The 15967-nt window shown below is 42.4% G+C and overlaps 2 protein-coding genes and 1 long non-coding RNA gene across 3 annotated transcripts in view; all 3 read left to right on the top strand.

Moving 5' to 3' along the window:
- Positions 1-837, top strand: part of LOC132955289 (glucagon-like peptide 2 receptor) — an 11317-nt gene extending 10480 nt beyond the window's left edge. The window contains exon 13 of the mRNA XM_061028083.1: positions 1-837. This exon is cut by the window's left edge and continues 85 nt beyond it. Coding sequence (XP_060884066.1) covers positions 1-269 — 269 coding nt within the window. The 3' untranslated portion in view covers positions 270-837.
- Positions 838-4181: 3344 nt separating this feature from the next.
- On the top strand, positions 4182-11957 carry pts (6-pyruvoyltetrahydropterin synthase). The gene is made up of 6 exons (XM_061028754.1): positions 4182-4325; positions 9504-9583; positions 9690-9712; positions 10402-10458; positions 11592-11662; positions 11746-11957. The coding sequence occupies exons 1-6, from the start codon at positions 4261-4263 to the stop codon at positions 11867-11869; spliced, it is 420 nt and encodes a 139-aa protein (XP_060884737.1). The 5' UTR covers positions 4182-4260; the 3' UTR covers positions 11870-11957.
- On the top strand, positions 10516-11154 carry LOC132955755 (uncharacterized). The gene is made up of 2 exons (XR_009665950.1): positions 10516-10851; positions 11027-11154. It is a non-coding gene; the product is annotated as an uncharacterized LOC132955755 (long non-coding RNA).
- Positions 11958-15967: the final 4010 nt, after the last annotated feature.

The raw sequence follows: 15967 nt of genomic DNA, 5'->3' as shown, positions 1-15967 counted from the left end.
TCAAACAGCTGTGGAAGCACACCCGAACGCATCACACGCACTGCTCCTACGACGACGGCGGCACCTCCACCACGCACCCACACCTGCTGCAGGTGGCGGTCCATGGAGGAGGAGGGGGGTTAGGCGTAGGAGAGGTCAAAGGTCAGGGGCTGAAGGGCTGTGAGACGACAGGAGTGGACTTTAAGACCAGGAAGAGTCTGTCGAGCAGCGACGGTGAGATGACGCTCGGAGAGACCATGGAGGAGATCCTGGAGGAGAGCCAGTTCTGATCATTTCCATACTTTTAAAATCGTGTTGTACTCCATCCTGCAAGCTGCATCAGAGAAAAGGTGGTTACTATGGGGACCGGGTGTCACAAATACAGAGGTGTCATGACGTGTTTCCTGCAGTGAGTCATAGCTCTGACATGTTCTCACAGTGTCTCTGAAGGACGTTTCTGTGTCGGCTGTTAGTGAGAACAGAGAAGTGAAGCTCAGCTCACATTTGGAGAAACTGAAATCATTCCAACGACAGAAAATAATAAACATTCACTTTGTTCCAACGTGTAAATCTGCTGCTTGTCGTACGTCGGCCATGTTGGCTGCTTCTCTTTCATCAACATGGCTCCAAGCTTCCCTCGTTTCTCACAGACATTGCACAAGTTCACTAAGCCCCAGAACGATACCCCCTCCCCCGGTGGTCAGCCCATGTACACAGTCTGGTAGAGCAGGTGGCATGTATGCTATCTATAGTTGGTTTACAAATCCGCCAAGAAACAGAAAGAAGAAAAAGCAATGACCCGAGGGCTAAGTCCATCCTGCTAACCCACTTCGACCCTCCACATCCACCGCGCGGATATGATGGTTTTTGAAGCGACAGGAGTCGTTTTGAATGACGTCATATAGCGATCATCTTCCTGGTTTGAGCACAGTTACCTTCACATCTCCCGCAGACCTTACTCGAGTACACATGAAAAGTGACTGAGATCACTTCTTCAAACGGACTCTGGTACGGTACCTGAGTGCGGTACGTTTGTGTTCAATCTGATCAAACGAACCGGACTTTGGGATTAGAAGTACTCGAGGCTAAGACCAGGTTCCCTAAAGTGAATCCACCATAAAGTGTACTTTGTCAGAAAAGATCATCTTGGATCAAACTGCCCCTGAAGCTAAATGACAGTTTACATCGATTAGATAAAAAGGACGGGGTTTGTTATGATACTCTACCCGACTAAACTCTACAATACGTAACAGGATGATATAGTTTTACTATTCAAAAGAGTAGATGTTGTGTTTCTGCAGAAACCAAACCTAGATGACACGGGACACAACACTACAAGGGGTCAAAGTCAGACTGGGCCCCTGGTTTCTGAAGGTGGCGGTGGGAACATTTGGCGGTTGGAGCATTATTCTCCAATTTCTCACAGATGGGCCAAGATGTACAGTTTCCTTCATTAGCTTGATGCTAACACATAATGACAGTTGCCATTGACAGGCTAACGGAATGATATGCCGCGCCCTTAAAGCGATACTTCCCCCGTTGAAACATGAATCTGTAATTTTGAAGTTGGTGCCTTCTTGGCCAGCAATTTAGCAATATAGCGGCGAGACGGCTGCTGCCGACAGGCCGGTGTTGTGTCGCGGCAGCTAGCGCCGGGGCCGCCACGACACAACACCAGCCTGTCGGCAGCAGCCGTCTCGCTGCTATATTTATATTTTTTCACCATTATCAGTTTTCTCCATAGAGCCTGTTAGCACAGCTTCCAAGCAATATGGCGGACGTTAAGTTTCGATTCTGGGAGTGAGTTCCCACCCACTGATCTGTGATTGGTCTGTAGCTTCAGTGGTCGAAAATATGAGGAACTAGCGTTGTAGTTTCACACAGCTAACTGCAACAGCTTCCATTGACGCAATATGACGATATTTGCGTCACTGGAAGCTCCTTTTCAGACTTAGAAATACAGAACTTTCCAGTCTCAGGGGGAAATGAGGGCTGGATGCATGACCATTCAAAAATACTATCAGGTTTCTAATGATACAGTGCTTAATGCAAATGGGTGAAGTATCCCTTTAAGGCGTTCTGGTTGGCCAATGCATGTCCTGTTTACTTAACGGTCCAACCCGATATTATTTCTTTATGGTGCTGTGAAAGAAAATATTAGATATATTATCAGCTATTAGTGATTAGGAAGAAGGCGGTGAAATGTGAAAGGGCAGAAGGAGCTTTATTAACGGGATCTGAGGTTCAGCTTACAGCTTGGGGTCGCCTGAGGTCACGATCTATTATCCACAACGTCACACCTTCCAGGAGGTTCAGGTGATTTCAGGGAAGAAGAAGAATGTGGCATGGTTATCAAAGGGCAACGATGGACGACGTCCAACACATGTGTTCTTTCCTCTTGGCATGTGACTGTTTATCACAAGAAGTGCTGCACGCTGACATTAGAAGAAGACCATATACTTAATTAAAACTTTATGATTCGCAAATAAAACAGAAACAGCCTTGAGATGACTCGCTCATGAAATCAATGGGATATTTAAACATGGCGTGTTTTGTGTTTGGCCTTCATTACCACGGTCATACAGGAAGTGACGATTCTTTCGACCGACCAACAGACCGCAGAGTGTCTAGCTCCGCCCCTTAGGGTCTGATCGGTACAATTGGCACCCCAACAGAAGGGGAGCAAAATTGTAGGACGATACAGATCGGTTATTTTTGGTACCATTCCCAACTTTGACGGTGGTCAATGGTTTATCGTACAAAACGGATCAGACCACTTGATGGAAACGGGGCTTTATTGGAAACAAGATGCAAACTGGGAGTGTATGTTTTGAGTGTTTTTGTATTAAATCAGCTGTAACACAAACCAGAGTGACTGTTCAGAAGACTAAAGGAGTAAAGTGTTTACTGTGAAAGAATTAAGAGTAATGAATGTCGAGTTGAAGCCTCTCGCTGTAAAAAAATAAATCATTCCTTCAGCCGTACTGAATCACCATGCAAAGACTAACAGACTCTGACTGTTATATAATGTTTGTTTTTTAACCTCAGTGTCGAGGGTTTCCCACCGTTTTTATTTACAGTGTAAAAGACCACATTATAACAGTTACAGGTGAGTGAACACCTGGATGTGAATATAAATACAGTGTATTTGTTGAATATTGTAAAGGCTCTTTGTGCAGCAGGTGTTCTTTGAATGCATCATGAGTCCATCTGTTCATGGACTCTCACTACTACAGTATACGTGCAAACATTAAACACATTTTCACCTGCAGCGTCGTCGTCTTCTTTCAGTTCTGCTTCACCTGACGGCGGTTGAACATCCTGTTTATTTTACTTAGTGGTCACATGAAGCGTCTTTGTAACAATAAGAGCTTCTACTCAAACACAAACCTGGGAGGAAATGTGCCCAGTAGGTTTGGATCAATTTTGGGTTTGTGACCCTGTATAAACCAGCTTTCTCTGAACGCTCCGTTTTGGTGTGTGTGTCTCTTTAAATGCAATGAGCCCCCTGAGTTTTCCCGGTAGACATCACTCCTCTGTAGCGAGAATAAAAATGGCGGACCTGCATAAAAGTTTTGTTCTAGGCAGGGGGTGATGGGGGGGGGGGGGGGGTTTGTTACCAGAATCCCACTGTGACATCACAAGGAGAGCACATTTGATACAGAGCATTTATCTCTGTGTTGTAAGACACTCCGTCCACATCTCAGTAACAGAACAGCAGATGAACCGGTCATCAAATTAGAAACAAGATCTAAAATAAATATTTAGTAAATAATAAGTAATTAATAAACACAACATCAGCCTCAGCATGCAATCTGAAGCTTCTGAGTGCTGCTCCGATGCACAGCAGCTGTTAGAAAGTAATATCTGTAATACAACTTTTTACACTTTTTATTTCAGTTAATTAATTAGTTGACAAAACATGAATTATATGAATTTCTACAAAAATCATTCAAAAGAGAGAGAGAGAGAGAGAGAGAGAGAGAGAGAGAGAGAGAGAGAGAGAATCTCAATTCACAGACTTGTCCTAACCCAGAGTCTCACAGCGTGTCTGATCAGCAGTGATTTGACCCGGATGACCTGCTGCACGGTTCTGAAACGAATCAGGGCCATGTGAGTTCATGACGCCCTGATCTCAGCCAATCAGCGAGCAGCGTGAGTCACGGAGGGGGAGGTTTTAGCTGCACACTTTTCATTCCCTCTCTCTCTCTCTCTCCTCTCAGCTCTTTATCATCCTCCTTCCTCTTCTGTCCGACTCTTCAGGTGATCATCATCATCATCATGGCGGAGAGGTTCGGATACATCAGCCGCGTGCAGAGCTTCAGCGCGTGTCACCGGCTCCACAGGTTAGTCTACATCCGCCGGTTAAAAGAGTCCGTTATATTCAGCCTCTGTTACCGGAAACGGGCTGCTTTCCTCAGACTGGCTTGTGCCGATTATAAAATCCTGCATCAGTGAGTGTTGAGGTTTTAAACATGTCTGAGACTGGAGCTCCGAGCGGCTGACAGCGGTCCGTTCAGACCCGGTGATCCGCCTTACAGAGCGGCGAGACTCTGTTTACTACTTCAGTTTAGAAACGAAGAGAACCTGTGGATTTAGCCGAGGGTTCGTGGGATTTGTAGTTCATTTTAACCCATAGATATAATACTGCGGTCAAGCCAGCCGCTCCTCGAGTTTACATGGTGAAATAAATTTCATCAAATTTGAAGTGCTCACGTATTCTGATCTTTATGGTAAATGCTCCGGACTGCAGAGCGAGCAGGAGTAACAGACAGAGAGAGCGATGAAGTCTAGGGCAGGGGTGGGCAAACTTTTTTGCCCACAATGGGTTCTAAACTTTGACAGAGGGGCCGGGCCAGGAACAGATGGATGGAGTGTTTGTGTGAACTAATATAAATGACATGTAAAAGCCATTACATGAAAGGATTTGGCCTTTAACAGGTAGCAAAGCATGAATATGCAAGGCTCATTGTACAAATTGATTTCCAAATGCATTCATTTAATTAAATTAAATTTTAATAAACACAGATAGAGTTCAGTTTCAGTGGGAACAGTGTTGTTGATCTCCCTTTTTTGCCAGTGCATTAAAGTCTGGAGTTAGTTTTGTAGTGGTAATTCTCAGGTTAGATCCGAGGTGTTGGTCAGTTAACTTGGATCTGTGAGGGGCTTTGTTGATGTTCATGACGCTGAATGTCTGCTCACATACGTAGGTATATCGCTTAGCTCAGGAAATTTGTCGGATTTCCCCATTAACTCCAAAAATGCGCTGATCTCCTCTTTCAGCTCCCACACTCGTTGAAACACTTTGCCCAAACTTAACCAGCGGACACGAGAGTGGTACAGTAAGTCCTGATGATCCGCATCAGTTTTCTCCAGGAACGTAATAAACTGATGATGCTGAGTTTTACAACTGGATTCACGACATGATTAAGCTGCAATACAGACTTACACAGAGATTCCTGATGGATGATGCAGTGAAGGAAAATAACATCCTGGTCAGGGTTTTCCTCTTTCACTTTATCCTGGATTCTTTTCAGCAGCCCAACATGTTTTCCAGTTAAAGTTGGCGATCCATCCGTTGTGACATTGGCAAGTTTACTCCAAGGTAGCTTCATTCTCTCGATGACAGCAGACACCTGGTTATACAAGTCCTCTCCTCACGTTTTTCCTTTCAGGGACTCCGCGGTCAAAAACTCCTCCGTTATCTCAAAACTGTCATTAATCCCTCGGATAAAAATGAGGAGCTGAGCAGTGTCTTTCACGTCATTACTTTCATTCAGCGCTAGTGAATATAACTTAAAGGACTCAGCCTTTTCGTTTAATTCGCTGGCTATATCTTCGTCAATCAGTTCCACACGGTGAGTCACAGTCCTGTGTGATAAACTGATTTTTTTCAAACTGGCCTTGGCTCTCCGGACACAAGAGACCTGCTGTCTCTACCATGCATTCTTTTAAAAACTCGGCTTGCTGGCCTTTGCTAATTTGAATGCCAGCTAAAAACTTGCCTTGGTAGTTGACTCTTGAATCGCAGTTTGTTGGTGAAAAAAATGTTGCTGAGTCTGTAAATTAGCCTTCAACCTCTGAGCCGCAGCCGCCCGTTCTTGCGTGGACCGCTTGCTAGCGTAGTTAGCATGCTTCGTAGCAAAGTGACGGCTGATATTGTACTCTTTGAAAACTGCGACAGTTTCTTGGCATATCAGGCATTCAGCCTTTGATCGGACTTCAGTGAGAAAATATTTAGTTGTCCACTCCGTATTAAACACTCGGCATTCACTGTCCACTTTTCTTTTCTTTGATCTGCTTGTTTTTACAGAAGGGCTCATACGGGTTCATAGGGCAAAGCGAAAAAGTGAAGAAGGGAATAATACACCACACTCTGAAGTGCGCCATCTATTGGGGAAACGCGGGCATTACAGGGGAAAACAAACGAGGTTTAATTATAATAAAATTTAATTTAATAATAATATAATTTGGACAAGTTCAACGGGCCGTATATGGCCCGCGGGCCGTAGTTTGCCCATGCCTGGTCTAGGGTCTGATGTAACCCGTTTTAAGAGCCGCGAACCGAACGTCCACTTCCTTCCGGTTCGTTGTTGATAGCGTCCATAGCAACCACCATAGCAACAGTAGAAAACGTAACATTCCAACGTTTTTTCTGGCGAGACCTGAAAGAATCTTCGTAGAAACGAACAAACTAAAGATCATAAACATAAACCGAACGAAGATTATGAAGATACAATGTACATTTGTCGTCAGAAAGGTTATCAAAACGACACTTAAGCCTCAAACTATCTTAAAATATTACATTTTCCACCGAAAATAGAAGGGATGTCCGCCATGTTTTTTTTTTTTCGCCAGGGGAAAACTGGGCAGTCACGTGACCTGAGGTATGCCTATACAAAAGAATAGACAAAAGGAAACGTAGACATGTCACAATTTCAGGGCCTGAAATGAATACTCAAATGTATGTTGACTTCTTTTAAGAGTTAATTTTTATAGTGTTTAATAAAAGTTTATACAGTGACAATAAGAGGGTTATGAGAGGATTCTAGATTTAAGTTTAGTCAGTAAGAGGACAAAGGATTTCCAAACTGGTTATGGTTTTCCACCTTGAAACAGGGTTATTGACTCTTCAGAATCAGAATAAAAGCACAAGATCTCCTGCTGACAGCTTAAAAAGAATAAGATAAAAAATATAAAAAGCAAAAAAATATATATAATAGAATATAAAACACAAAATGTGCAATGGAGGAGTTGTGCAGATATGAGCATGATTTGCAGTCTAAAACAGAGTGCAATGTAAACAGAAAATATATAAGTCCAGTGAGCGTTAATGTAATGCATCAAATCAGTTTCAGCCTTCACATTACTGTCATGTACTGAGCTCAACTGTACTTTTGACACAAACCGGCAGCACTTCTATACAGAGATGTTCCTAAATCAAAATTTGGTCTTAAAGGCTGAATGTGCAACATTTTACACATACTGTAAATATAGCAGAAATCCAGTATATCCTCTGTAAATATCGCTGTGAGTCATGACTGTCTACAATGAGTGCCTATAACTAGAACTGTTTCTCTATTGCACACGATTCTCTATTCCTGACAAGTTGATAAAGGTTTGCACATTTTATTTTACAGATACAGTGTGACACATGCGAAAGAGGGTACCATGAGCAAAAACTCCAACATGCAAGGGTGAACGATTGGGATTGTGGATAGTTGTTGGTGTTCAGAGTCTTTGTAATTGCATATGTATGTTCTTTGAAAATGTTAATGTTTATAAGAAATGTAAAAACAATGTCAATAGTAATTTTGTATTCGTGACTGATTATTAATATTTGAAAAATGCTTGTATGTGTGTTTATTGCAAAGTATTAAAAGTGCAAAATGTAGCTGTGACAGAGCGAATCAAATTGGTACTGTCACATTCAAAACACTGCAGAGAGCTGTGTCATAGTAGCTGTGCATGTAGTCTAAGAAGTACTAAGTCCAACCATATCAGAATCATTGTCTACTTATTTTTTTTTTTTTACAAGACATCAAAGTCATAAAAAAGACTCATTATAGTGATTTATAAGGGACTTTGACAGTGGATTTCTCAAAAAGTACACAGTAAAAGTACTTCATAGTACCTGTGCACGTAGTATAGGAAGTAATAAGTCCAACCATATCAGAATCATTGTGTACTTATGGAAAAACATATATTTTTATATTTTTTTTCCCAGGAAAACACCTTATTTTGAAAAACGGAAGTTATCGCAGACTCGCAGTATTATTCTCAAACTAATTTCACCGACCTCCGAAACTATTCCCTGAACAGTATTTTGTTTGCTCCTGTTTCATACACGTATATCTCATAGTCAGTTTTATGGTAAGACTTTGGCATTCATCACTTTTGCCTGGAAAAGGAGATTAATAACGGACTCGCTCTCTCTGTCTGTTACTCCTGCTCGCTCTGCAGTCTGGAGCATTTACCATAAAGATCAGAATACGTGGGCACTTAAAATTTAGGGGCGGCTCACTTCACCATGTAAACTCGAGGAGCGGCTGGCTTGACCGCAGTGATATAATCCCTACTGCCCAAGCGCTTGTGCTGTCTTCAAGTGCAATCATAACAAAGAGATCCGAAAGAATAGACCGGAGTAATTTTAGTTTTTTCTATTCAACCTACACAGGCAGACAAGATGTTAATATGCTGGGGAAATAATAAGTGACATAAAAAGAAATCAGGGAATAAAAGGCGTTTTGATAATGTAGTGACTTTATTTCAAAATGCAGATTCAGTGTGAGTAATCTTAAGAGAAATAAAAATAAAAGCAAGCAGTAAACACTTACTGAGCGTGGCTTTACTTTGAACATTTTATGCATTTGTTACTGGAAAAAAATTCTCATGTTCAAACGGGAACCTCAGGTGTTGAAAAATGAAGCTGATGAACCAGCAGAGAACAGATCCTGAGATGCCAAGTTCAGAGAGTGTGGCTAGGATGGTTAACTGTGTCAACGGCAGCAGGTCAGGCAATAATAGAACTGACCGTTTTGATTTGATGAAGGATAAGAGTTATTCACAATAAGGCGTGTAGCTGACCTGATTGACAGGTGGGCGCGGTGTAACGGTTTCTCAGGAGGTTTAAAACCCGCCTCAGCTCCAGCTCTCAGCCTGTCGTTAGATTGACTGAAAGTTAGACTGAGACAGCATTTCCAGCATGGAGACCACCATCGATGGGACTCCAGCGCCCCCTGCAGGGACATACGGGGGACGTCACTCTAATATTTACAGTCTACGCTTTATTTATATGATAAAGATATTTTTATTTCTGCAATTCAAGTTGTTCAGCAATAAGCAAGTTAACAAAATAAACAGATAAGGGGGGGGGGGGGGCTTTCTTATCGTAAACGTTCCATCTTTCCCTCAATGAACATGAAGGCATCGTGTGTCAATAAACTCTCTGCACAGTCTCAGTGTTTGATTAGTGAACTATTTGTTCTCAAACATGATAAAGATAATCTATGCACCTGTTCCAGCGTTCACCTGAGTGACGAGGAGAACAGGAGCGTTTATGGAAAGTGCAACAATCCCAACGGTCACGGACACAACTACAAAGGTGAGTCACGCTCTTCGACTCATCCCCGGGTTATATGGCTCATAACGTAAACGCTGTGCAGCCTGAATGTTTAACGTTCACTCAACGCTCTCGTTTCTGTCCACAGTGGAGGTCACAGTGCGAGCGAAGGTGAGCATCCGTCTGGCTGTCTCAGACAGCCTTATCACTCTATAGCTGACCTTTAACCTTTCAGAGGGTTTAGTGACCTGAAGAGAGTTCACTTTGGGATTCTTTCGGGGCTGATGGAGATGATTTCTGTCTCAGATTCTGAAATCAGTCGAAGTTTAATAAACATGATTTTAGTCCTCTTTTTCCCTTCATTATATTATTTTTGATTTTGGAAGACAGTGAAGTCCCAGCTCAAAATAAAACTATTGGCGCCCTTAGTCTAAAGTCTGAATTATGACCTGTTTTATTAAAATCTTTTTTTAAATGTCCACATAGACTATAGTGTTGCAGGAGCAATCTGTATCTCTGCGACCTAGTGTTTAAAATGGGTACTGCAGTTTAAATTCTAAACATTTTAGAGAGCTGTCTCCCCCCGCCCCCTCCTCTCTAGAGTCAATGCTCATGCAGGTTGCCATGTGGTGGACACTGAAGCTTCAGTGTTTAGCCAGCTCTGCATCGGTCATTCAGTTGTGGACTAGTGGCCCGTTTCAATGCAAACAAATCTTGTTGCAAAAACCATCTAATTAAAAAAATAAAAAGGTTGCATTTATTGAATATAAGCATGTGGGTGAATGTCTGATAGAAGCCTGATATTCTGTATGTTGCTGTATGTGACTAACAGACATGTTTTCATCTCGTCCCGTCTTCAGATCGACCCTCTCACTGGGATGGTCATGAACCTGACCGACCTGAAGAGATATATCGAGGTGAGAGCGACTCAAAAACAGTTTCCTCCTCAGTGGGATTTTATCGTGTCCGACACAAAACGGAGCTTTTTACACCGTATCCTAACAGCACACGAGCGTTATATATCTGGTCACATCTCTCAAGATCACATGCTCCATCATTTAAATATTTAAATTCCTGCTCTGTGAATTTCAGTTTCCCCTTATTATAACATGTGGTGCTTTTATTTTGAAGGTAGACAAACTGAAGTGTGGTGCTTTTAATTTGAAGGTGGACAAACTGAAGTGTCATGCTTTCATTTTGAAGGTGGACAAACTGAAGTGTGGTGCTTTTATTTTGAAGGTGGACATACTGAAGTGTTGTGCTTCATTCTGAAGGTGGACAAACTGAAGTGTGGTGCTTTTATTTTGAAGGTGGACAAACTGAAGTTTGGTGCTTTTTTTTGAAGGAGGACATCTGAAGTGTTGTGCTTTTATTTTGAAGGAGGACAACTGAAGTGTGGTGCTTTTATTTTGAAGGTGGACAAAATGAAGTTTGGTGCTTTTTTTTGAAGGAGGACATCTGAAGTGTTGTGCTTTTATTTTGAAGGAGGACAACTGAAGTGTGGTGCTTTGCATTGAAGAGTTGTTGACTCAAATCTCAAGACTCGGGCTCGTCTATAAATGGCTCGCGGTGAGCTGAATAAAGTTTTTCTCCGATTTTGACACAGGTCAGAGGTCAACATTTCATCATGATGTGGATATTATTAACGCACCGCTATCTCCACTTTGTACAGCAAGCTAACAAGCTTAAGAGCTTTCGAGCTAACCAGCCTCGTAGAGCCTCCTCGTTCCTTGTCCGTCTATGAGAGCGACAGATAGGAAAATAGAAAAGGGGCGTCACAGTAAAAATGGCGTGGGCTGCTCACGGGAAGTTAGGACACTCAGATAGTAAAGAATAGAATCTAGATGATTTTGTTGTTGCTGACACTCGCTCGTGTCGCATGCTGTCAGGAAATGCTCTAAAGCGTCCTCGACGACGGTACTCTGTGGAAGAGGTAATGTTTTTTTCTCCTTCCCATTCTGACCTCTAACCTCAAAGATCCGCTCTGCTTCTCCGTCTTATTAAACTGGTCTAATCAGAAATGAAATAATGGACGCGTTCCCTCCCGCAGGAAGTCATTATGGATCCTCTGGACCATAAAAACCTGGACAGAGACGTGCCGTACTTCTCTAAAGTGGTCAGGTGAGTCTCTCCTCTCAGCGCTGCTTCCTGACTAGTTTCATCGACACTGATTACTTCTGTGTTTCTGCCCGTCCGTCCGTTAGCACCACAGAGAACGTGGCCGTTTACATCTGGGACCACATGGTGAAGGTCCTCCCTCCAAACGTGCTCTACGAGATCAAGATTCACGAGACGGATAAAAACATCGTCATGTATCGAGGAGAGTAAAACACACATTCCAGATGTTCAGACCGACTCCGGTTTATGAAGGCTGACGATGATGATGATGATGATGATGATGATGATGATGATGATGATGTCATACCTGCACTGGACACTGAAAGTCTTCATTCTATAATGAACATTTTTGTTCTATGAAAGTGAAAAACATGACATGGAACAGATGCCTTCTTTAAACTCTGTTCCTTCAAAATAAAGCATTATTTTAAAAAGACTTAACTTGTCCCCTGATTACAGAGATCGTGTGTGTACATTAAGCTCAAGCGGTAATCATAAGTCGTCCTTTGCTCGCGCTGCAATCACCTGTGTCCTGCATTGTTGTGTTAGCATGCTAATCTTAGCGCTCTTTAGTTAGCTTGTAGCTTCACGTTGCATGTAAACTGACACAGAATGAGAGTGATCTTAAAAACTCTTACTAACACCCAAATAATAAGTGAGTATGTTCTTCTTCTTCTCTCTAGTCCTTGACTGAAACAGCTTTTATACACAAGGGGAGGAGCCGGCCGTCCCGTCCATGTAAACACGGTGTTGACAACAACACAGCCAGCGGGACTCGAGCTTCTCACTCATTGTAGACAGTCATGACTCAGAGAGACATTTACACAGGAGAGACTTGATCTCTGATATATTTATTTGGAACACATCCCACATTCTTCCTTCCTTCTTTCTTTTTATAGACATTAATATTTGACCAAACATGAACTAACAAAGAACCCGTTCCTGTAAAGATGATCGATTCATTCTTTTACTTTTAAAGGACCCATTCAAAAGAGTTTCCTCCTCTAAATGTAGTCTGTCAATGTTTCTAAGGATGTTTACGACGAGTGTGAATTATACCACCAGTGACATCTAGTGGTCACAGACACAGAACACCTCTCAGCTTGTTGCATTAGCACTGATTGTAACAATAAAAGACGAGGACATTAAAATAACACAACTTTAAGTGATGTTGTTTTCTGCTTCAGTATTTCTTCTAATAATAATAATCTTTATTTTTTAGTAGTTTTCTAAATGTAAATAATGTTATTCCAACTATCTGAGGCAGCAAAATAAAGCAGAAAAGCAAAGAGAAGTCAGCAGGTATACAAAACACATCGTTGTAAATAGAGATCAGAAAACTTGTAGGGTCAGAGTTCAGGTGTTTGTACTGTGGAGGAGGAGCCACTAGAGGGCAGTATAACCTCTTATAAAAGAAGCAGATGTCCATGTGGACTCAGAGACAGAATGTGTTTCAGTATGAACAGAAATGTGCTTCTCCAGAGGTGGTTTAGTCATTCTTCATATTCCCAGATGTTTCCACAGGTTGGTGTTCTGGAGAAACAGAAGACATTGATGATTTATGATCATCACGGTTACATGCAGAGCCGAGTGAGAGCCGTCAGGTGCTCCGTCTCCCTGATATATGACGACATGTTCACTGATTTATTACACTCCTGAAAAACTGCTCTGACATCACGACACAAACACAACTCATCGTGCAGGATGTGATTTATTACACCACATGTTATTATCACCGACACACAGACATTTATCAGAACTACAATAATATGAAATACAACTTTTTGTTTTACATTTTTAATAACCACAATGAATGATGTCATTCTTAAAGGTCCAATCAGTGAGATGTGTAGTGAGTGAAATGATAAAGTGACCTTACTATATGATCAGACATTAAGGAAACATGTTATGTTGAAGTGCTGGCTTCTCTGACAACAATGCAGCAGTCAGTATGTCCTCCTTCTAACTTTAGATTCTGGTCCTGAATGCTCTGGATTTGTTTGGACCAGAGAAGGTAGGCGCTTTTAAGACACCCCCACATGGCCGTTTTGGACGCCCCTCGGTTTGCCAGATATGATTCCAGTTATCAGGTCAAACCAACAGGTGTTGCAGCGATGGAAGCGGGCAAGAGAACTGGTTCAGATAGAAGTGATTGTACCCGACCTAAAAAGCCTCTGCATGTTTCTCATAAAAAATTGGCGCTTTACAAATATTGATTGATTGATTGATTGAGGCAAAATGTCTGCCTGTCCCTGTAAGCCCCCTGCTGGAGCCGGCCCTCTGTGCTTCAGTCTGATCCTCTTAATGCTCCTGTGAACGTCGACCACAACCTGTGTGAGCTGTGTCTGGATGTACATAAACGTCTGATAACAAGGGGCCCCTCTGTGTTTGTGCCAAAGTTGTAATCTTTGTGTCAAAATTCAGCTGCCAACGCAAACCTTTAATTAATCAAATTCCATAAACGTATGTCACAAACGGGCTGACGATCTGCCGCGAACAAGCCGGAGCAAGAATCGGAGAGAGTGGAGGTAATCTGATCTGAGATCTGCATGTTTGTGTAGAGAGAAGAAACAACAAATCACAGTCTATAATCAGAGCGTGATAGAAGGAAGCTGGATTACAGCTATTAACAGGTGAAAGCCGGTGGTTATCCTGCTGCTGCTCGGTAAAGTGTTTTTGTGATCCTGTGTTGGGTTTTCTTTTATGTCCTGACAGCAGAAACTCAATCTTCACTGTTTGTGAACTCGTCTGCTCACAGCAGGCAGACGGGTCCGAGTAAATCCCTAATTATCTCTGAGAAAACAAACCACAGATCTGTATCTGCGGCTCAAAGAGGACGCTCTCCCCGTGTGCTTGTTTCAACGAGCGCCTTGTTGGCGATGGAGTCGAGAGGGTTCAGTCATTGCTTGTCTGGAAGGAAAAAAAGTGTAGGTGGTTTTCTCCGAGTCATGGCCGCCATCCAGAATAAACCCCGCCAAAGAAAAACCTCTTGAAGAGCATTAAGGGTGCCGGATGGGATTCCTCTTGAATCTGAAACGACTGCTCTATGAGTGTTTTCAGCAGGAAGAGGTTTGCTCTTTCGTCAAGTCACCGGTCGTTGGGGAAGCCGGGAATCTGTCTCCACTTCATGAAGTGACTCTTTAAGTATATTTTCAGAACGTGAGCGCTCTGGGTTTCTGTTTGTAGTAACTTTGACGTTAAAGTAGAATGAACCAATCACGTATCAGCATGCTTTGGTGTCTGCAGGAAACAGTCTGTGGAGAGCAGAAGCAGGTTGAGCACAATCGTCTGTAACGTCGTCTCGACTCCGATCAGCGCTAATCTGACGACGGCATCTTCATCTCCATAAACAGAAATCTGCATGTAAGAGCGGCGAGCAATCTGTTCTACGTTAGACTTTAACGTGAGCAAATGATCTGCTTGATGCTGGGCAGTGATAGCCAATCAGCGTCCACCTGGAGGACCACAGCCTCCGTACCTGGGGGATATCATGATGCATATCTGCATCATGATGTTGTTATTTCTGAAAACTAAGGCCGTGTTTCCATGACAACGATTTCTCCTACCCCAACCGCTCTTAAAACATTTGAACCCATATCTCTACTATCCGTTCATCATGAACCATTTATATCCTGTTAATAGCAAAGCTGTTCCATCAAGCGCCTCCTACAGACTTGAGTCTTTTTGTCTGAATATATTTGTATATATACATTTTACTCTTGTTGTTAAAGGCTTTATATGCGATTTTTCACATTTAAATATAATAGAAAATCAAGTATATCCTCTGAAAATAACTCTGTGAGTAATGACTGTCTACAATGGGTGAAAACCCGAGTCCCACTGTCTGTGAGGTTTTCCGAGTCCTGTCTTCAGTTTGTTTACATCGCCCAGACGGCGGCTGGCTCCTCCCCTCGCGAATAAAAGTTGTTTAATTGAGGGACTAGAGAAAAGAAGAATAACATACTGTACTCACTGCTTAACTGTGTTTCTAGATCACGATCATTTCAGGTAAATTTAGCATGCTAACACAACAATGCACCGCGAGTTGTTTTGGTTTCATGCTGGTGCTCAAGGGCGCCATCTGCTGGATCAAAAAATTGCATGTAAAGCCTTTAATGTTTTGTTTGAGCTTTCAGCTGCACGTTTCAGCTTCTGCCCTTGTTCTGAACTTCTTCATGTAACTTTGAATTTGCATCCTTTCTGAAGTTGAAGCCTTTTCTACTTTTTGAAAACGTTGCTGTTGCTTCATGTTTGCACTCGGTGTCCACCTTATATATCTGTGATTAAAAAAATTTGAAGGACTGCTCA

This window comes from Labrus mixtus, chromosome 21, assembly GCF_963584025.1.
Source record: "Labrus mixtus chromosome 21, fLabMix1.1, whole genome shotgun sequence".
NCBI lineage: Eukaryota > Metazoa > Chordata > Actinopteri > Labriformes > Labridae > Labrus > Labrus mixtus.
The sequence above is the reverse complement of the archived record's forward strand: the minus strand, read 5'-3'. Positions and strand labels throughout refer to the sequence as shown.

Excerpts from the sequence above, each read along its gene's own strand:
- pts (XM_061028754.1), top strand. The coding sequence starts at position 4,261 with ATGGCGGAGAGGTTCGGATACATCAGCCGCGTGCAGAGCTTCAGCGCG. Across the intron at positions 9,713-10,401 it reads AGGTCACAGTGCGAGCGAAG|ATCGACCCTCTCACTGGGAT; the intron begins GTGAGCATCCGT and ends TCCCGTCTTCAG. Across the intron at positions 10,459-11,591 it reads ACCTGAAGAGATATATCGAG|GAAGTCATTATGGATCCTCT; the intron begins GTGAGAGCGACT and ends TCCCTCCCGCAG.